The sequence below is a fragment of the Salvia miltiorrhiza genome, chromosome 1, assembly GCF_028751815.1.
Source record: "Salvia miltiorrhiza cultivar Shanhuang (shh) chromosome 1, IMPLAD_Smil_shh, whole genome shotgun sequence".
Lineage (NCBI taxonomy): Eukaryota > Viridiplantae > Streptophyta > Magnoliopsida > Lamiales > Lamiaceae > Salvia > Salvia miltiorrhiza.
The window spans coordinates 59,019,007-59,041,635 of record NC_080387.1 but is presented as its reverse complement, the minus strand read 5'-3'; the positions used below and the strand labels follow the sequence as shown (position 1 = coordinate 59,041,635).

Here is a 22,629-nt window from a genome sequence, read left to right as displayed (position 1 = left end):
AAACGACGTCGTTTTACCCCCCAACTAAACGACGTCGTTTTGATTCACTGCCGGCGATGCCATGTCACTGCCGGCGACGCCATGTCAGCATTCAATTTGGGGATTCTTGAAAGTCATGGAAAAATTGTTCACGCCTTTAAGTTCAGGGAAAATTTGATAAAAATCAAAGTTCATGGAAAATTTGGAAATGGGCCCAAAGTTCATGGTTTTTGGCGTAATTAACCCTTAATGAATCTATGTTATGTGATCGATATCCAGTACACATTGTGTACTGTTTAAAATAGGATATCCAATGACTTGTTTATCTTATGAGTATTTCTTACTTTTTTGAATTTTTACCGAAAAAATTCGATTTTAGCTCTAAACTAATTTTCTGCGTCAGCCTCCGTAGACACCATGAGCATACTAGCTACATGCTATCTGCCGGAATACTTGAAAGTAGAAGTTAATTCTCATCGTAAATTCCGACATGGATTGAGACATGTTGTGCCGTCAATTAGATCGCAAACCAAAGGGAAAACGAAACTTTAGCTGAACTTATCTATATCCACAACTTATCATCGACATAGTTAAAAAATAAATAAAAACACAGCTGAGATGAGCATATATAACTCCAAAATGTTCCGACCAATGGAGTTCATACCAATGAAAACTCAATCCATATATAAATATATAGCATCCACTTCTCCACCACCAGTATATTATATCCAATCACAATTGTGCAAGAGAGAGAATGGCATCAATGAAGCTGAAGATGACGATTGTGGTGATAATGGGAGTGTTGTTGGGTGCAGAGAGTAGCCCAAACACTAATATAAATGAATGGCGCTGCAACGCCGATTCCTATTCGGAAACCGATGCTTACGCCGACAACGTGGCCTACGTTGTTACAGATTTGGTGAACCAGACCCCCTCCACGTCGGTCTATTATTACTTGACCCAGTCGCCCTCCAACACCGCTATCTGCTACGGCCAAGCCATCTGCAACGTCGCGCTCTCCAACAACGACTGCTTCAACTGCCTCCTCGCCGCCGCCACCAACATCATGACCATCTGCAAAGACAAAATCGGCGGCATGCTGGAGATGGTGGACTGCACCATCAGATATGAGAACTACCCTTTCTGATCCACTTTTTGCATGCCGCGTCTTAGTTTTTCTTTTTCTTTCACGTGTTCAAGAAGTTGGTGGTTCTAATCTGTTGTTAAAATGTTGGGAGTTTAATTAGTCACACCTTCATGGTTTTAAAAGATGTTTTAATAAATGGTTGGGAGATAGTATATAACTGTATACACATAATACACTGAAAAAATTAGGACCTATTAAAGTTGATTTATTAGGGAATTAATTATAAATGATTATATATATATATATATATATATATATATATATATATAGGGAAAGACTAAAATAAGAGCATTTCTTAAGATATAAAATAAGAATCATTTTCAGCTCTTAGATCATCAAGATTTACGGTTGATTCGTAATCCTGTTGGATGGATTTATGGTCCTGAGTTCGAATCTCAAAGGTAGCAAAAATTTATTTTTCACAATTCATTACTTTATACCGCGAATTCATACGTGTTCTACATAAAATTCATACATTAAAAATTGCTCTTATTTCTTATTTTAAGATGTGCTCTCACGGTAGCCCACCCCTATATATTTATATATATTATATTTTGTAAATATATATTGAGTATTAATAAGATTGAAAAATAAAAATATGTATATATATTAAAATACTTATGAACGAACTAAAATGATAAAAAGATCATAGTTTAGTACGGATAGATCTACAAAAGGCAAAAAACATACATGCTATTGCTATATTACATACAAACTTATCTTCTTACAACAAATTCAACAAATTAGTAAAGACTACTGGCAAGTACCAATTTAAAAAACAAAACAAAAAAACGAAAAAAGGCATATTTACTAAAAGAAACGAGCGAAAAAATTAGAGAGATACAAAATTAATAGCCTATTTTTTTTTAAAGAAAAAACGCGCTCATGGTAATGATTCAGCTTCTACGGGTATGCGGCGGAGACGAGAAACAGCAGATCTAGAGGCCGCGGAGATGGTAGCAGCGTACCCCTCGTCACAGTGCAAGATCGTTTTGACAAAATTTTGGGGGAGGAGACGCAGAATACAAATTCTTCCTATATACTTTATGAGTCATATATAGGCAAGATAAATAAAGACTAACTTGTAACTTCACCTCTTACAAATTGAATATATTTGGATTCTTATTAAATTTTCTAGCCTCGGAAGAAAAAGATTTCATTGACGACTAAAGAATTAGGATAGCTTTTAATTTTCATTTTTAATCAAAACTAATTTGTACCGGCCCCTTCTACCCGATTTATATACTATAAGAGAAACTGCAGTTTTGAATGTAGAGTAAAGCAGCAATAGTGATAGAAGAAGAAGCAGTAGGATTTAGAGAGAGTGATTTCATGGATTCAAAAACTGAATTACAAAGTAAAGCTCGAGGCTTTTTATACAAGAAAGAAACTTATAGTTGCAGCCACCTAACTTTGACTATTTGACTAACAACCTAGAGCTGACTCATCAGCTGATTAACCGAATAACTAACTTGCTAACAGACTCATTTGTTTAATAAGCTTAACATACACCAAAAAAAGTTTTGCTTCAGTCATTGTCGCGAGTGTAGAGATTCAGTTTATCCCCGAGAAAACAGAATCGTGGAGCAGCGAGTGGCTTTGTAAAAATATCCGCAATTTGGTCATTGGCAGTGACATAACCAACATCAAGGTAGTGAGCTTGCACTACAAGAAATTAAGTTTTTACCCACACATAATTACCCACACATAATAATGTGTGGTAGTTTAGCCACACATAATTTCAATATGTGTAGGTAAATCACCCAAATAAAATTCATTAGTTAATGACATTTAAAATGTGTAGCAAAAACATTTTCGTGACATTTATTATTTTAAGGTTATTTTTAAGTTTTATTTATGTATAATAAAATTTATTTTTAAATATTGTGTGCCAACGTGGCAAACTAATAAAAGTTATTAACCACACATCATTCTAAATTATTTATGTGTGGCTAATGAATTTTTTTCATTATTAATTCTTGACATGTAATAAACGTGGGAGAATATATTTAGCCATATTTATATTTTGGTTTTAATTAATTATTTATGCAAATCTTAATTGATATTTTACCACACATAATCACCGACACATATTTTGAACAATGTGTAGGTAAATCACACATTGTTTGAACAATGTGTAGGTAAATCAATTAGAAACTTTGAATTAGTTATTGACATTTAAAATGTGTAGCAAACCAAATTTAGTACTAACACTTATTATATGGCGGAAGTTTTTTTAGTTTAATTAATTATTTAATGAAATTTATTTTTATATTTGGTGTGCACACATGGCAATCTAATAAATTAAAGTAAATTCAATTTATTTTTCATTTTTAAACACAAATTCAATTTATAACTTGTATATGTGGCATATTCTGTATTAATCGTCTATTAATTCAGTAGCAAATTTCCGTAATTTAAAAAATCAAATTGCAAAAACAAGGAATTGAACCATGTGTCAATAGAGTTGGATAACTTCAACTTATCCACTACACCAACAATCTTATTTGTATTCTTATACAACATATTAACATTTTACAATATTGGTAATTAAAAAAATAAAGGCAAGATCGAGCAAGCTATTAAGGAGTTTTTGAAAAAACCAGATTTGGAATACCAGATTAATTTTTTAAAACTCGAGCAGGTAATTAAAATTTTTTAGCACAATTATTTTAAATACTATTCTAATTAATTTACCGCCATTTTCCAAAACTCCCACTAAATCTAATTAATTCTCCCACTACACCACTTCACGTCTTCACATCCCCACCAAAATTCCCTCACTAGGGATGGCAACGGGCCGGATCTGGACCGGATCTCATCAATACCAGATCCAGATCCGTTTTTATCTATGAGATCCAGATCCGGATCCAGATTCGTGGATCTGAAAATTTTGGATCCAGATCCAGATCCGCCAGATCCGTGGATCCGCGGGTCCAGATCCATGGATCTGCTGTTTTTAAATTCCCATAATCCAATATGCCAAAATGGCTGCCAAATCAAAAATCAATTTGTCAACATGATAAATACATGGCTGCCAAAACCAATCTGTCAACATGATAAATCAAAATGGCTGCCAAATCCAATTCAAAAACCATAAAATTTCGATAAATCCAATCTGAAATGGCTGAATCTAACGAACTCAATCAAAAACCATAATCTAATCTAACAAAATGGCTGCCAAATCAATGGCCGAAATCAACAAATTTAATGGCTGAAATGACTGAATCTAACAAACTCAATCTCTCAAAAATGGCTGAAATCAACAATTTATCTAACAAAATCAAAATGGTGCGGGCGCAGCGGCGACCGGTGCGTGCGTGCGTCGAGAGAGCTGTAAAAGAGAGAGTGTGAAAGAGAGTTGGGCAGAGAGTAAAAGAGAGAGTGTGAAAGAGGGAGTCGCCGACCTGTAACTCCGCCTTCGCCGGTGAACTGAGAGGGAGGCTGGCAGGGTGAGGCCGACCGCAGACGAATTGGAGTGCTCCGAGAAGGTGGCCGGTGAGCTGGAGCTGGAGTGGTCCGAGAACGGAAAGAGGGGCGGCGAGCGAACTGGAGGAGGAAGGGCGTGTGCGGTGTGCCGCGTCTGCTGCAGCTGCTGTCCTCGCCTTCGCCGGCAGCGGGCGGGCGAACTGGTGGGGCGGCGGGCGGCGGCTGGGCGAGGGAGTGAGAGAGAGTGACTGAGGCGGCAGGAGAGTGAGGGAGATTTGGAGATGAACGAGAGATGATAGGTTAGAGAGAATTAGAAATCTAGGGTTTCAATTTTGATAGTTATTCTATTTTTTCTATTATTTTTTATTTTTAATATATCTAATACTATTAATAAAATAAATAAATAAAATAAATAATATATTTTAAATAAAATCGGATCCACGGGTCGGATCTGGGTCGGATCCGGATCTCAAATTTTAAGATCCAGATCCAGATCCGTTTTAGAAAATGAGATCCAGATCCGGATCCAGATTCGCGGATCCAAAAAATTGAGATCCAAATCTGTAAAATCGGATCTGGATCCACGGATCTGGACCGGGTCCAGGATCCACTGCCATCTCTATCCCTCACTTTCACTAATCACTACTAACCTAATTGTAATTCACGCCAAATTAAGAGGATCTCATCTCCACTTTCACCTTTTGCAGCTAGGGATCGAAACCCTGGAAGCCGCCCGCCACTGAGCACCCTAGCGTCGCCCGCTGCTCTGCACCCTAGCGGCGCTGCCCACCGCTCTTCTCCATCAGTCGCGACACGCCGCTCTGCACACCCTAGCGCCGCCGCTCGCCGCTTGCTCCATATGCCGCCGCTCGCCGCTCTGCTCCATCAGCCGCTGCACGCCTCCGCCAAAATCGTATCATTTTCCTTCCAACCCCTCTGTTCCAGGTACAGTTGAATTAATTTATTGGTAATCAGATTTATTTTTCAATTTACTGCATTTTCTCCCTCTGTTCATTTTTTGGCGGTCGTCGAGCCCCTTTTCTCCGTTTTGCTGTTTTCTCCTCGACTCCCTTTGTAAACGTTATTTTTGGGTTGCATGCAGACCCGCTACAGGGCGATTTTCCAGAAGTAATAGAGGAGTATTTGGAGTATATCAGTAATGGCGAGTGAAGGATGCCCGGGTTGAACCTTCTCGCGAACAAAATGAACATCAACCTCGATGTGTTTAGTACGTGCGTGAAACACAGGTTGGATGATAACGCCACAGCACTGGAGTTATCACACCATAGTTTGTGTGGTGGAGAGATTTGAATCCCAAGCTCGTGGCACAATGCATCAAGCCATGTGATTTCAGAGGCAGCATTAGCTAAGGATTGTTAGTCAAAGGGCTAGTGCATAGCTCTACCAAGCATTTAATGCTTTTACAATTTTTTCCTTCAATCTTTGCGGCAATACTGTATTTTAACATTTGTTGCAACAATACTATTCATATGGAGGCTAACACTATTCCAGTTTTTGGCTATAAATTGAAGGGCTTTGCAGCAGCTTGAGACACACACCAACACATCACCAAAGCAGAAATATTTCTTTCTGTTAGATAGAGAGAAAAATCTTGTGAAAGAAAACTTCAGTATTGAAGTTATACACGAGTGATAAAAGTGAATTGAGACATAGCCTATATGTAGATTCTAGCTTGTATGTGAATGAGTCGTGGAATAATTTCATCATAACTTTTCTGATATGTATATATAGGCATGCATAAAATTGGATTTAGTTAAATGTTGAGACATTTATGAAAAAGTTGATACAATGGACACAAAAAATGATGTTTACTCATATATTTTAGATATTAATTTGTAATATATTGTTTTTTGTTGTTTCATATAAAGTATTTATTATCTCGAAAATGTTTGTAGAATGCAAACTACTAAACACCAATGAGCAAATCCCTCAAAAAAAAAAAAAACTCACCAATGAGGAAAAGAAAATTAATTAACCCTTTAAAAAAAATTAATTGCACGTTGTACAACCACTCCTTTTAATCGTGGATTGTTAGATTCCTCATTATTAATTTTATTATTTTAATACTAATATTTATTTTAAAATAAAATTCTTAATATACATATATATAATGAATCTTAATAAACATTTATTCAAAATAAAATAAAAAAGTTAAATATTTAAATTTTAAAATAATAAACCAAAGTAATCATTTTTTACCAATAAATAAATTAAATATAGAAATATAATTATAAACACAAAATAGGATTAATGAATCTTAGTTAATAACTGTAAAATAAACTAAATCACAATATATACTGGAATTCCAATTGTTTTTATTGCGTCATAGAATACAATAATATGTTATATGATCGATATCCAGTAGCAGTACACATTGGGGGTGTTTACTTTGGTGGATATAAGCCTTGATTAATAAAAAAATAGTAAGGCTAATCCTTATTTACTTTCTTGGATTACAATTTTGGGATATCCCAAGGCCCTTGATTATTTTTATCCTCCAAACTAGTTTTGCTTGATTTATCAAAAGGGTGGGATTGGAATAATCCTACTTTTGAGGATAAAAAATACTCCCTCCGTCCCAATAAAAGTGACCACTTTTTTTTGGGCACGGAGATTAAGAAGGGGATTGTTATGTTTTAATTGAGTGTGACCCACCAAAATTAGTAAGTAATTTTTAGAAAGTGGCCTACAATTGTTGACCAAATTAGTGAGTAATTGTTGACTTAATTAAAGTAAACTTTTGCCATTTTTAGAAAGTAGCCACTTTTAATGGGACACCCAAAAAGGAAATGTGGTCACTTTTATTGGGACGGAGGGAGTACTCAATCACCCATTTTATCAATCATGCAAAGTAAACGCTCTCATTGGGTACTGTTTAAAATAGGATATCCAATGACTTTTTTTAATCTTATACTCCCTCCGTCTCGGCTTTTAGTATCCATTTGAAAGTGGAACGAATTTTAATAAAGTGATTGAGTGTGTTGTGAGTGGAATAAGGGTGCCACCTTTTATGTGAGTGTTAAAATAATTAAAGTGGAGTAAGGGTCCCACCTGTTTTTACTTAAAATATAAATGGATACTAAAATGTGGGACGACCAAAAAAGAAAAGTTGGATACTAAAAGCTGGGACGGAGGGAGTATTTCTTACTTTTTTGAGTTTAATTTTATAATTTTAGCATCCCTTGTCACGGCAAAAATTCAATTTTAGCTCTCTCTAAACTAATTTTCTGCGTCAATCTCCGTAGTCGACACAATGAGCACACTACATGCTATATATATATCTGCCAGAAATGCTTGAAAGTAGAAGTTAACTTAATTACTTTTCTCATCGCAAATTCCGACATGGATTGAGACATGTTGTGCCGTCAATTAGACTACAAACAAAAGAGAAAACGAAAAAATAGTTGAACTTGTGTATCCACAACTTATCATCGACATAGTTAAAAAAATAAATAAAAACACAGAGATAGCATATATAACTCCAAAATGTTCCAACCAGTGGAGTTCATACCAATGAAAACTCAATCCGTAGCTATATATATATATATATATATATATATATATATAGCATGCATCACCAATTATATCCAATTACAATTGTGCAATGGCGTCAATGAAGCTGAAAATGACGATTGTGGTGATAATGGGTGTGTTGTTGGGTGCAGCAGAGAGCACCCCAAACATTAATATAAATGAATGGCGGTGCAACGCCGATTCCTATTCGGAAACCGATGCTTACGCCGGCAACGTGGACTACGTTCTTACAGATTTGATGTACCAGACACCCAACGCGCCGGCCTATTATTACTTCACCCAGTCGCCCTCCAACACCGCCATCTGCTACGGCCAAGCCATCTGCAACATCGCGATCTCCAACAACGACTGCAACGACTGCCTCATCGCCGCCGACTCCAACATCAAGATCATCTGCAACGACAAAATCGGCGCCATGCTGGAGATGGTGGACTGCACCATCAGATATGAGAACTACCCTTTCTGACCCACAAACAATTTTTATCACTCCAGACCAGCTTTTGCATGCCGCGTTTTTTTTTTTTTTTTGTACGTGTTCAAGAAGTTGGTGGTTCTACTAATCTGTTGTTTAAATGTTGGGAGTTTAATTAGTTACGCCTTCATGGTTTTAAAATGTTTTAATAAATGGTTGGGAGATATATAACTGTATACACATAATACACTGAAAAAATTAGGACCCATTAAAGTTGATTTATTAAGGAATTAATTATAAATGATTATATGTTATTTTGTAAATATATATTGACTATTAATAACATTGAAAATATATATAAGAATATGTATATCAAAATACTAAAACATTACACTTATTATTAACGAACTGAAATGATAAAAAGACCATAGTCCAGTGGGGGAAGACGATGTTAAGCACCTATTCCATCGGGGGAAGACGTACGAACCATGGCGGTTGCAGTAGGCCACTACTCATCGGAGTCGATTAAAGGCGGCTGCCTTGTTCCAGAGAAGCGGCGACTCGGTGGCGTCGAACCAGATCCAGAGAAGGAGGTGGTCGGAAACGGTTGTCTGCCCGTCACGTTTCGGAAGAGGGTCGTCAGAGCTATTCGTGGCGGAAACCGCGATAACAAGGAGAGGGGGTTCTCTAGTTTGTAATCGGAGTTTCTGATTTGGCGAGAGAAGAGTAGAGAGAGCAGAGCCGACGGGTCAGGCATGCCTCGACGAAGATTCCAGAGGCTAGGGCTTGGACTCGATTTGCTGTTTTGCCAAAATTGAGGAAGGTGAATCAAGAGAGTGGAATAGATTGAGAGAGGATATCGGACAGGGAGCGGCTCCTCGGCTAGGCACGGCCTCCCGGGAGAAGGAGCCACCACGGCGGCGGCGATAGAATCAGACGGAAGAGATAGTTGATGTGTCGTGTTTGATTTTGAGAGAGAGAGAGATGAGCAAGTTTTTCTTCCACTGGGGCCACCATAATTAAAAATATATTTTTTTTTATTTCAAACGGTGTTAAGCACCGTTAAATGACGAGGGTATATTTGACCCCGTTTTTCCACGTTGAGGTAGTAAATAGTGCTGACCCTGAGTATAAGATGCTAAAGGTGATAGAAGTGTCAATGTCGGAGAGAGGGGAGAGGGGGATACTTAACCCTTAATTAAATGCATGTTGGCAACCACTCCTTCTCATCGTGGATTGTTAGATCTTGTTTCTCATCTCTAGCTATATGTCCAGTCACCTATTCCTCATTTGTTAATTTTATTATTTGAAAATCAAATTATTATTGTATATATAATGAATCTTAATAAACATTTATTCAAAATAAAAAAATAAAATTTTAAAATAATAAACCAAAATAATCATTTCTTTACTAAAAATTAAATTAAATATAAAAATATAATATAAACTCAAATAGGATTAATGAATCTTTGTTAATAGTAATTGTAAAATAAACTAAATCACAATATATATTGGAATTCCAACTGTTTTTATTGTGTCATAGAATACAATAATATGATCGATATCCAGTACACATTGTGTACTGTTTAAAACAGGATATCCAATGAATCTTTTTTTTTTTTTTTTAATCTTATGGAGTATTTCTTACTTTAAATTTTGAGTTCTTATAATTTTAGCATCCCTCGTCACCGGAAAAATTCGATTTTAGCTGTGTCTAAACTAATTTTCTGCGGCAACCTCTGTCGACACCATGCACACTATACATATATCTGCCGGAAGCCTTGAAAGTAGAATTTAATTAATTACTTTTCTCATCGTAAATTCCGACATGGATTGAGACATGTTGTGCCGTCAATTGGATTGCAAACCAAAAATTAGTTGATCTTGTGTATCCACAACTTATCATCGACATAGTTAAAAATAAATAAAAACACAGCTGAGATGAGCATATATAACTCCAAAATATTCCGACCAATGGAGTTCATACCAATGAAAACTCAATCCCTATATAAATAGCATCCACTTCTTCACCAATATATTATATCCAATCACAATTGTGCAAGAGAGAGAATGGCGTCAATGAAGCTGAAGATGACGATTGTGATGATAATGGGTGTGTTGTTGGGTGCAGCAGAGAGCACCCCAAACACTAATATAAATGAATGGCGTTGCAACGTGAATTACTATTCGGAAAACGATGCTTACGCCGACAACGTCAACTACGTTCTGAAAGATTTGGTGGAGCAGACACCCAACGCGGCGGCCTACGATTACTTCACCCAGTCGCTCTCCAACACCGCCATCTGCTACGGCCAAGCCATCTGCAACACCGCGCTCTCCTACGACGACTGCAACGACTGCCTCATCGCCGCCCGCTCCAACATTTACATCATCTGCAGAGACAGAATCGGCGGCATCGTGGAGATGGTGGACTGCACCATCAGATATGAGAACTACCCTATCTGATACACAAACAATTTATCACTCCAGATCAGCTTTTGCATGCCGCCTGTTAGTTTTTTTTTTTTTTTTTTTTCACGTGTTCAAGAAGTTGGTGGTTCTAATCTGTGTTAAAATGTTGGGGGGTTTAATTAGTCACGCCTTCATGGTTTTAAAATGTTTTAATAAATGGTTGGGATCAGATTTATAGTGCATATAATGCACTGAAAAAATTAGGACCCATTAAAATTGATTTATTAGGCAATTAATTATAAATGATTAATATGTATTAACTATTAAGTATTAATGAGATTGAAAATATAAGAATATATATATCAAAATACTAAACATTACACTTATTATGAACGAACTAAAATGATAAAAAGATCATAGTTCAGTATGGATAGATCTGCAAAAGGCAAAAAAAAATACATGCTATTGCTATATTACAGACAAACTTATCTTCTTACAACAGCTTCAACAAATGAGTAAAGACTACTAGCAAGTACCAATTAAAAAAAAAACCGAAAAAAGGGCATATTGACTAAAAGAAACGAGCGAAAAAATCAGAGAGACAAAATTAATTGTCGATTTTTTTTAAAGAAAAAACGAGCTCATGGTAATGATTCAGCTTCTACGGTATGCGGCGGAGACGAGCAGATCTAGAGGCCTCGGAGATGGTAGCAGCGTACCCCTCGTCACAGTGCAAGATCGTTTTGACAAAATTTTGGGGGAGGAGACACAGAATACAAATTCTTCCTACTTTATGAGTCATAGGCAAGATAAAAAAAAATAAAGACTAACTAATTCACCTCTTAATTACAAATTGAATATATTTGAATTCTTATTAAATTTCCAAGCTTCGGAAGAATAAGATTTCATTGGCGACTAAGGAGTTAGGAGAGCTTTTATTTTTCATTTTTAATCAAAACTACTTTGTACCGGCCCTTCTACCCGATTTATAAGGGAAAGAGTAATGCATATATCATATAGATTGACAACTTTCTTTTTAATAGTATAACAATAGATTTTTTTTACTAGGGGCGGATGAAATTCTATATCCCACAATTTATTGTGCCCCACTTTCTTGATTAGCATCAGCATGCCGTTTATTAATTTAAAGAAAAGGAAAATAAACGTACATAAGACATGTATTAGTAAAATGACGTTAACAAGTACTAATACTAAAATGCTTAATCTATACTAATATAAAAAGTGCCTTGGGCCACATGTGAATTGCCTATTCTACCCTTATTACATGTTTTATTTTAAGATTATTTTATATATTATATATTTGTAAGAACATATTAATTCATTAAATATTACACTAGATCTATGTGATATATATCTATAGCTATTGATAAGGCTTAAAAATAAATATATCTATCCAATAAATTAATTATATTTAGTAGAAGTAATGAACTATTAGATTTTCTAAAAAATGTTGTAAGAGATAATAGAATTAAATAGACCAAATTGTTAATTGAAAAATTAAATATAATAAATATTATATTTTTATTTTTATTTTATCAAATTAAATAACATTAATTATGCGTACAACGTGTGCTCTTTCTGCTAGTAAAGCTAAACGTACAAAGGTTGGCAACACGTATTAGTGAAATTACGTTAACAATTAAGCACATCGACTCATGTCTTGCAGGAAGAAATATGACATATATAGGGATGACAATGGCCAATGGGTTGGTTATGTACCGAATCTAGCTAGATATGAATTTATATTTGTATGTTTTTAAGATGTTCAATTTGAATAATATGATTCCAAGTGTCTTTATTGTGTCATATAAATATAATACAAGTACACATAATTATGTGTTTGTTTAAAATAGGATAACCCCGCATTATGAAATCTCAAAAACCTTAATCGACACCCCCCTTATACCAATGATTTTTTATTTCTATTTTTTATTTATCTTATTTCTTATTATTTAATTATTTTTTTTATTTTCTAATTTTAAGCATCCCTCGTTACCGAAAAAATTCGATTTTAGCTCATTCCAACCGATTTTGTGCAGCCGCCATGAGCACACTAGCTTGTACATGCTATCTGCCGAAGCCTTGAAAGTAGAATTAAGTTAATTACTTTTCTTATCGTAAATTCCGACATGGATTGAGACATGTTGTGCCGTCAATTAGATTGCAAACCAAAGAGAAAACGAAAATTTAGTTGAAGTTGCCTATCCATAACTTATCATCATCAACATAGTTAAAAAAAAAATAACATACGGATAGCATAACTCCAAAATGTTCCAACCAATGGAGTTCATACCAATGAAAACTCAATTCATATATAAATATATAGCATCCACTTCTCCACCACCAATATATTACTCATATCCAATCACGTACAATTGTGCAAGAGAGAGAATGGCGTACATGAAGATTGTGATAATAATGGGTGTGTTGTTGGTTGCAGCAGAGAGCACCCCAAACATTAATATAAATGAGTGGCGCTGCAACGTGAATCACTATTCCGAAAACGATGCTTACGCCGACAACGTCAACTACGTCCTTACAGATTTGGTGAAGCAGACACCCTACGCGCTCGCCTACGATTACTACAGCAAGTCGCCCTCCAACACCGCCATCTGCTACGGCCACGCCACCTGCAACACTGCGCTCTCCTCCAACGACTGCAACGACTGCCTCGTCGTCGCCGCCACCACTGTCAAGATCTACTGCGAAGACAGAATCGGCGGCATGATGGAGTTGGTGGACTGCACCATCAGATATGAGAACTACCCTTTCTGATCATCCATCAACTCCACACCACCTTTTGCATGCCCGCCGTTTTAATTTCTTTCAACTTTTTTTTTTTTTTTTTTTCATGTGTTCAAGAAGTTGGTGGTTTTAATCTGTTGTTAAAATGTTGGGAGTTTAATATATTAGTCACACGTTCATGGTTTTAGTTTGTTTTAATAAATAATTGAGAGATGTGTATAAGATATATATATAGTGGAAAAATTAGGATCCATCAAAGTTGATTCATCAGGTAATTAGTAATGATTGTTCGTGAGGTACGTTTTTTTTTTTTGTAAATATTGAGTATTAATGAGATTGAAAATATAAAGATATGTATATACCAAAATATTAAAACATCACATTTATATACGAACAAATTAAAATTAATGACAAAAAAATCATAGTTCTCGCAAACGTAAAGAGTACTTAACATGTAATTTTTTGGTAAATCACTTTACACTTTTATTAGAGAGAATCACTTAATCTACACTATATTAATTATATGGGTCACAAATAACCATGAAAAAAAAGGAAAAAGTCAAGTCTAATGGGAGGGAAGGATTTATAATTGTAAATTACCCTAACCCTTCATCGATTAAAAAAATTATTTCAGCAAGTTCAGTATATCTGCAAACTGCAAAATACATTATGCTATGTGTTAATGGGCAAAAATGTCCCATCCCTTATGTGTTTTTTTGAAAAATGTCCTCTCTTATCATAGAAAGCAGTCTATGCCCTAAATATGTGAAGTGCCTAATTTACTCTTTGATGTTGATGGGTTTGTTTGATTTTTTGTGAAAGTCTTACACATTTGACCGATTTGACAGCCATCGGTCATAAAAGTCAACGATTTGACAGCTATCAGTCAATAGTACATATGATCGGTGGGTGGCTAGATCATGTGTCCGGCCGGCCGGACACATGATTTTATCGGTCGGATCATGTGTCCGCCCGACCGGACACATGATCTAGCCACCCACCGGTCATATGTACTCTTGACTGATAACTGTCAAATCGTTGACTTTTATGATTGATAGCTGTCAAATCGGTCAAATGTGTAAGGCTTTCACAAAAAACCAAACAAACCTATCAAATCAAAGGGTACTTAAAGAATAGGGCATAGAATGCTTTGTATAATAAGAAAGGACATTTTTACAAAAAAAGATAAGGAAGTGGGCACTTTAAATTTTTACTTCCAATTAAAAAAAATCGAAAATGCATATTGACTAAAAGAAACGAGTTAAAAAATCAGAGAGACACAAAATTAATTGTCGGTTTTTTTTTTAAAGGAAAAACGAGCTCATGGAAATGATTCAACTCCTACGGTATGCGGCGGAGATGGTAGCACCGTACCCCTCGTCAAAGCGCAAGATCGTTTTCACAAAATTTTGGGGGAGGAGACACAGATTACAAATATTCTTCCTATTTTATAAGCCATAAGCAAGATAAGAAAAATAAAGACTAACACCTCTTCCAAATTGAATATATTTGAATTCTTATTAAATTTTCAAGCTTAGGAAGAAAAATCATTGACGACTAAAGAATTAGGAGAGCTTTTAGTATTAATTTTTTTATCAAAACAAAATTGTACCGGCCCTTCTACCCGATTTATAAGAGAAAGAGTAATGCATGTATAGATTGACAACTTTCTTTTTAATATAACAATAAATTTTTTTGTATTAGGAACGAATGAAATTCACTGTCCCACAATTATTGTACCCCACTTTATTGATTAGCCGCAGCATGCTATTTATTAATTTAAAGAAATTAAAGAAAAATAAACATTCATAAGACGAGTCGGTCTCTTGTGAGATCGGTCTCATGAGACCAATCGATTCTCACTAGAAGACTATAAATAAAAATTATGTGCAATAAACACATAAGATCCGTTAGCCTAGTGGTAAGCTTCTTCACTTATCATCTCAATGTCACGGGATGAAGTTGTTATATACTCTCTCCGTCTTATTTTAATAGGTTCACTTCTTTTGGGCATAAAATTAAGAAACTTACTTTTAAAGAGGAAAGTGGTGTACGTGGTTCACACAAACTAAGTACGTACATTTTTTTTACTCAAAATGGAAAACGAATCTATTCTAGTGAGACATTTCAAAATAAAAAATGAGCTCATTTTAGTGGGACGGAGGGAGTATTTGTTAATCGGATAGTCTTTATTTATGTAGATCTTTTTTGTAGAAGATTGGATATGGACCGAATCTTACTAGATATGAATGTATATTTGTAAATTTCACTTGAGTTCAGATCTTGTCTAAATTTATCAAGTTGAAAGAAAAGGATTTAAGTCCAGATTTATAAGATCTGTACGGTCCACAGATCTAGACTCGGATCCTTATTTTTGTCTTCTAGATAAATTCTACATGGGTTAAAATTCATAGTAATATTACAATAATCAGTAGTATTATTTATTCTACAATCATTTAAAAATAAATTTTAACACCATAATTCATCAAAAAATATTACAATCATCCAAGTACCAACATGACACATCAGACTTCAACAACTTATACTTATGTCAAAAGTTGAAACAGTCAAAATTAAGAAAGAAATATAGTGCTCACTGTTTCAGTAGTATAAGCGTTAAAGTGAAGCATATTAATTATCATATCAATAAAATCAATAACACGAGGATTACATTATAAAAATAAAAATAAAAATAATATATACTCTCTTTGTCTATAAAAAAATTTATTTTTAATATTTTAGGACGTCCACAAAAATTAGTTCATTTTCATTTTTGGATAGAAATGAAAATTTTTATCACATTCTCCACTCACACGTAATATAATTAATTATCATTATTTACACTACTTTTTAAGTGGGGTTCATTCTCCACTCACAAAACACTTAATTATTTTTATTAAAACTCGTATAATTTCATTCTAGGACTATTTTTTGTGGATATGGGGGTAATAATATTAAGAGTAGTGATATTTGAACACCAGGTGTAATACACCTGGTAAAAAACCGGTTTTTTACCAGCTTAAGAGTGTGGGCCGGTTTTATGGATTTAGTATATTTACTGATTTATCCTTGATTTATTCCATCCCTTTTCTTTCTTTTTTTTTCTGCCATATTATTTCATTTTTTTTTCGGCCAGTATCATTAGTTTTTTTCGGCCAACATCTTTAGTGTTTTTTCGGCCATTTTTTTCTTTTATTTTCGGTTAGTTTGTTTACTTTATTTTTGAAGACTTTGTTTCCTTATTTTTATGTTTTTATTTTGGAAAATTTTATTATTTATATAATTCGATTTTTTTAAAAAAAATTTGCTCGATTTTGTTTTTGATTTATTTGTTTTTAAATTTAATTATTGGTTTGTTACCAATAATTTAGTGTTTCTTGTTATAATATTTCTAGGTTTGTTTCCAGCTATTTTTTTTCTAAATTAATATTATTATTTTTTTCAAAAATTATTTCTCCTAAATTTTGTGTTTATTTATTTTTTATTAATTTGTTTCAACTAATTTTGTGTTTCTCCTTAAAATAATACTAGATTTGTTTTTGGCTATTATTGTTAATTTTTTTCGAAAATTAGAGTTTTTATAAGATAAAAATAATATTATTTATTTTTATTTAATATAAAATTATGTTATAATTTCGGATATTTATATTGCTAAAATTTTGTTATTTTTATTTTTTTCACTAATTTGTTTCCTATTATTAATTAATTAATTAAATTTTAGGATTTGTTAGGATTTAACATAGACTTGAATGAAAAACTATGTATTATTGTAAATAATACAATGAATAATACAATGAGGTGAAATGATTCATATGGTTCATATGAATATATTTCGCTCGCAAGACTATGTAACGAAGTCGATTCAATTCAGTTATTCGTTATAAAATAAAAATTTATTAATTAATTTAAGTTAAATTAGTGAATTTGAGGATAAACGTAATAAAATGAGGTGAAATGGTTCATATGAATATATTTCGCTCCCAAAACTATGTTTAACAAGTTGATTCAATTATTCATTATAAAATAAATATTTATTATTTATTTTAAATTAAATTAGTGATTTTGAGGAAAAATATAATAAAAGGAGGTGAAATGGTTGATATGAATGTATTTCGTTTGCAAGACTATGTATAACAAGTCGATTCAACTATTCGTTATAAAATAAACATTTATTAATTATTTTAAGTTAAATTAGTGATTTTGAGGAAAAATATAATAAAATGAGGTGAAATGGTTGATATGAATGTATTTCACTCGCAAGACTATGTATTACAAGTCGATTCAACTATTCGTTATAAAATAAATATTTATTAATTATTTTAAATTAAATTAGTGATTTTGAGGAAAAATATAATAAAATGAGGTGAAATGGTTGATATGAATGTATTTCACTTGCAAGACTATGTATAGCAGGTCGATTCAATTCAACTATTCGTTATAAACCTATATAACATATACTTGTAGACAATGTATTATAATATAGTATTGAAGTCGATTTGATAATAAAAAATGAACTACTATAGTGTAAATAATGAAGTCGAAATAATTATACTCAATGAAATGAAGTTGAATTAATTAATTGAATTAAATTAGTGAAGTTTTAATAAAAAAACAAATCATAGGATGGGGTTTTTCTCGGAAAGCTATATAACATATACTTTATTAAAAGCGATATAATAGTAAGAAAATGAACTACTATAGTGTGAGTAATGGAAAAAAAAATTAATTCAAGTGAATCATACAATGGGACTTTGCTCGAAAAACTATATAACATATACTTTATTTGAATATATTACAATGAAGTATTGTAATCGATATGATGATAACAAAATGAACCACTATTGTGTGAGTAACGAAGTCGAAATAGTTATACTCGATGAAATGAAGTTTAATTAATTAGTGAAGTTGTAATAAAAATAAATTTTATAAGATATATATAATGAAGGAAATTTTATTAAAGTATAATCAATCCTACGTAGAGATTTTGCTCGGAATCTATATAACATATACTTGAATACAATGAATTATAATATACTCCCTCCGTCCACGAAATGAGTACCCATATTTCCTTTTTCGTCCGTCCACGAAATGAGTACCCATTTCCCTTTTTGGCAAGTGTACCCCACACATCTCTTTAATTAATACACTCAAAAAGTGGGACCCTTAAACTATTCACACTACACTCCATACATTTCTTAAAACCCGTGCCGTCCACAAATGGGTACTCATTTCGTGGACGGAGGGAGTAGTATTAAACGCGATATAATAATAAGAAATAATTATACTCAATGAAATAGAGATGAATTAATTAATTGAAATAAATTAGTGAATTTGAAAAAAAAAATGAATCATACGATGGCATTTTGCTCGGAGAACCATATAGTAACATGTAATATAATACAATACTTTATTATAACATATTACAATAAAGTATATGTAATATTATTTTTCGAGCAAAATCTCATCCCGTGATTCAGTTGAAAATATTCTGTTTCGTTACTCACACTATAGTAGTTCATTTTCTTATTATCATATCGCTTTTAATAAAGTATATGTTATATAGTTTTCCGAGTAAAATCTCTACGTAGGATTGATTATATTGTATTTTTGCTTTCAACTTCACTAATTTATTTCAATTATGTAATTAAACTTGATGAACGTTGAGTTTAATTATTTCGACTTCAATAAAATATTATAATACATTCTCTTAAAGTATATGTTATATAGTTTTCCAACCAAAATTACATTGTATTCACATTTTTTTTTTTGAACTTCACTAATTTATTTTAATTAATTAATTAAAATTTATTTCCTATTGTTATATAGCATTTACTGGATTGACGATGAAGCGCAGTCTGTTGGTAAGACGCTTCCCCTCCAACCAATAGGTCGGGGGTTCGAGTCACCTTAGGAGCTAGAGTGTGAGTGGGTTTTTTCCTTTCTTTGGTTGTAACAATTTTTTTTTTTAAAAATAGCATTTACTGGATTATTATAATACATTTAATCCAAGTATATGTTATTTATTTTTTCAATCGATGCCCCATCATATGATTAATTTTATTTTCCTTTCTAACGCTTGACTAATGCGGTTGCCACTACCGGACAAGGTGGCAAAGTATAACTCACATATTATTGGTGTCTCAGGTTCAAATCCACCAAGCACCTTTTTTCTTGTATTTCGATTTTTTTTTTTAAATCATCTTCGAATTTTTTTATTAAATATTTGAAAAAAATATAAAAATGAAAAAAAATCTAGGAATACTTTGAAAGGAATCTCTAAATTAGTAAAAATAAATAAAATTAACATATAATTCGCAAAATAAAAAATAAAAATCGAAAAATAAAATAAATGTCGAAATAAATCTAGGATTATTTTATAAGAATCTCTAAATTAGTGGAATCAAATCAAAGATTATTTATTGGAGAATAAAAATCTCTAAATTAGTGGAAACAAATCAAGGATTATTTTAGTATAATATCTAAATTAGTGGAAACAAATCGAAGATTATTTTAGGAGAATTTCTAAATTTGTGGAAACAAATCTTGGATTATTTTTAGGAGAATATCCAAATTAGTGGAAACAAATAAAAAAATATATAATTTTCGCAAAAAATAAAAAAATTCAGAAAAAAAAATTCGAAACAATAAAAAAATAATATGTGGAAACAAAAAAAAGAATATATAATTTTCAAAAAATACAAAAAATTCAGAAAAAAAATATTTTCGAAACAATAAAAAAATAATATGTGGAAACAAAAAGAAGAATTTTTTTTAAAGAGAATCATAAAATTAGTGGAAACAAAATAAAACACAATTTTAGAATATAAATAAATAATTTAATCATCAATAAAAATAAATAATATTAGTTTTTTAAAAAAGTTGGAAAATATAAGGAAACAAAAAACCGAAAAATTAGGAAACAAAAAAACCATAAATTTCAAAAATCATAACACAGAAAAAAAAAATAATAAAACAATATATCTAATAAAGGATAAATTAGTAAATCAATAAATCATTAAAAACCGGCCCATTTGGACTAGTAGGAAAACTGGCGGTTTTTTGGAGGTGTATTGCACACCTAGTGTCCAAACATCATTATTGTAATATTAAATGAGTCCACAGGTCGAATCTGGATTGAATTTGTATCTCAAAAACTTAATCCAGATTTTAGAACAATAGCCCATATTCGGTTGAGATTCGTCGGATCAAATTTTTAGCATGTCCAAATGTAACAAAATAAATTTGAATCCGCAGATTTAGATGGACATCAAAATCCAGGCCAAGAAGAAGGAAAATCAAAGGACCATTCCTCTTTTACACACACTGCACACACGAAGACAAGATCGATGCTATGTGTATGCAGTATGTTTATTGTGTTCCCTCCGTCTCACTCTAATAGACTCACTTTTTTTGGGCACGGAGATTAAGAAAACTTACTTTTTAGTAAGAAAATGGTGGTAGTAAAGTGGTGTGGTCCACACCAATTAAGTACAATTTTTTTACCCAAAAAGAAAAATGAGCCTATTGGAGTGGGACGGAGGGAGTACAATGATAATCGTATGATATTTGAAACACGCTCGCACGCACATAACAAGAAAATTGTATTAGAAATTCAATCTTAAACCCGCCGGAAGCCTTGCTTGGAGAAGTAGAAGTTAATTACTTCTCATTGTAAATTCCGATATGGTCTGCCGTCATTAGACTGCATGCAACCTAAAAACAAAAAAAAAAACAATTTAATTAGTTGAACTTCTCTCTCCATATCTTATCATCGATCAACATTAAAATAACCAACCAATGAACTCAATCTCTATGCTATATATATGTGTAGCTCCACCAATCACAAGTGAATCAGAGAGAGAATGGTGAACATGAAGATTGCGGCAGCCCTAAATCTAATATGGGTAATAATATTAATGGGTGTGTTAACGTTGTTGGTTGCAGAAGCCACCCCAGACACGTCTATTAACGACTGGCAGTGCAATGCGAATTCGTATTCGCAAAACGATGCTTATGCCGACAACGTCGAATACGTTCTTGCAGATTTGATGAACGTCACGCCCAACGCAGCCTACGATTACTACACGCAATCGCCCTCCAACACCGCCATCTGCTACGGCCACGCCACCTGCGCCTCCGCCCTCTCCTACAACGACTGCGCCGACTGCCTCTCCGCCGCCAGGGCCTCCGTCAAGGACATCTGCGCCGCCAAAATCGGCGGCGCCGTGGACATGGTGGACTGCACCATCAGATATGAGAATTACTCTTTCTGATCAACTATTTCTCACTGGAGACCCTTTTTAATGTGCTTTCATTTCTGAATTTGTTCGTTTTTTACTTTTTTGTTCTTTTTTTTATCTGTTATCTTCAAGAATTTGATGGTTTTGAGTGTTCGTTCGTGGTGAATTATTTGTGTTTGGATTAATTTGTTGTTGAGATGTTGGGATTTAACTAATTAGTGATGGCATGCATCTTTAAATAAACATAACCCTAATTGAAAATAAAACAAGCTAAGCTAGACAACTGCAGCCGTATAAATAATCAAGTAATAATATATAGGTACCATAAGATTTGTTTGCGTCGGGACTCGGGAGGCAGAGTTTACTAGATCGTCACATCTCCTGTTACATTTATCTATTATTATCATCACAACTCACCATACTTTGCTTATAATAATTCTCAAATGTAATAAGATTTTATATGTATAGAAAATAATTAAGCATTCAATTCTAATATACAAAACTTAGTATTGCATAATACAGCAATAAATTAAGAATCCGGCTGAGGCAACTAAAGAAGAGCTCCGGCTAGTTAAGGGCGAAGAAATTTGCAAGCTTTTGTCATTACACTTCTGAAAACCAATTAATAATTGGTCAGGGCATGGCTATATAAATTCCATTTGAGGCAAGAAAACAATGACTTTTAATTT

General features: G+C 33.2%; 4 protein-coding genes across 4 annotated transcripts; all 4 read left to right on the top strand.

Annotated features, from left to right (window-relative positions):
* The first annotated feature begins 742 nt into the window (after nucleotides 1-742).
* Nucleotides 743-1,126, top strand: LOC131010813 (antifungal protein ginkbilobin-like protein). Its single transcript, XM_057938477.1, has one exon. It carries the CDS (start codon nucleotides 743-745, stop codon nucleotides 1,124-1,126), a length of 384 nt encoding a protein of 127 aa, XP_057794460.1.
* A 7,054-nt stretch (nucleotides 1,127-8,180) lies between these two features.
* Nucleotides 8,181-8,576, top strand: LOC131010803 (antifungal protein ginkbilobin-like protein). Its single transcript, XM_057938468.1, has one exon. It carries the CDS (start codon nucleotides 8,181-8,183, stop codon nucleotides 8,574-8,576), a length of 396 nt encoding a protein of 131 aa, XP_057794451.1.
* Nucleotides 8,577-13,346: 4,770 nt separating this feature from the next.
* LOC131010794 (antifungal protein ginkbilobin-like protein) lies at nucleotides 13,347-13,730 on the top strand. The gene has a single exon (XM_057938457.1). The coding sequence runs from the start codon at nucleotides 13,347-13,349 to the stop codon at nucleotides 13,728-13,730; it is 384 nt and encodes a 127-aa protein (XP_057794440.1).
* A 7,886-nt stretch (nucleotides 13,731-21,616) lies between these two features.
* LOC131010785 (antifungal protein ginkbilobin-like protein) lies at nucleotides 21,617-21,973 on the top strand. The gene has a single exon (XM_057938446.1). It carries the CDS (start codon nucleotides 21,617-21,619, stop codon nucleotides 21,971-21,973), a length of 357 nt encoding a protein of 118 aa, XP_057794429.1.
* Nucleotides 21,974-22,629: the final 656 nt, after the last annotated feature.

Excerpts from the sequence above, each read along its gene's own strand:
- LOC131010813 (XM_057938477.1), top strand. The coding sequence starts at position 743 with ATGAAGCTGAAGATGACGATTGTGGTGATAATGGGAGTGTTGTTGGGT.
- LOC131010803 (XM_057938468.1), top strand. The coding sequence starts at position 8,181 with ATGGCGTCAATGAAGCTGAAAATGACGATTGTGGTGATAATGGGTGTG.
- LOC131010794 (XM_057938457.1), top strand. The coding sequence starts at position 13,347 with ATGGCGTACATGAAGATTGTGATAATAATGGGTGTGTTGTTGGTTGCA.
- LOC131010785 (XM_057938446.1), top strand. The coding sequence starts at position 21,617 with ATGGGTGTGTTAACGTTGTTGGTTGCAGAAGCCACCCCAGACACGTCT.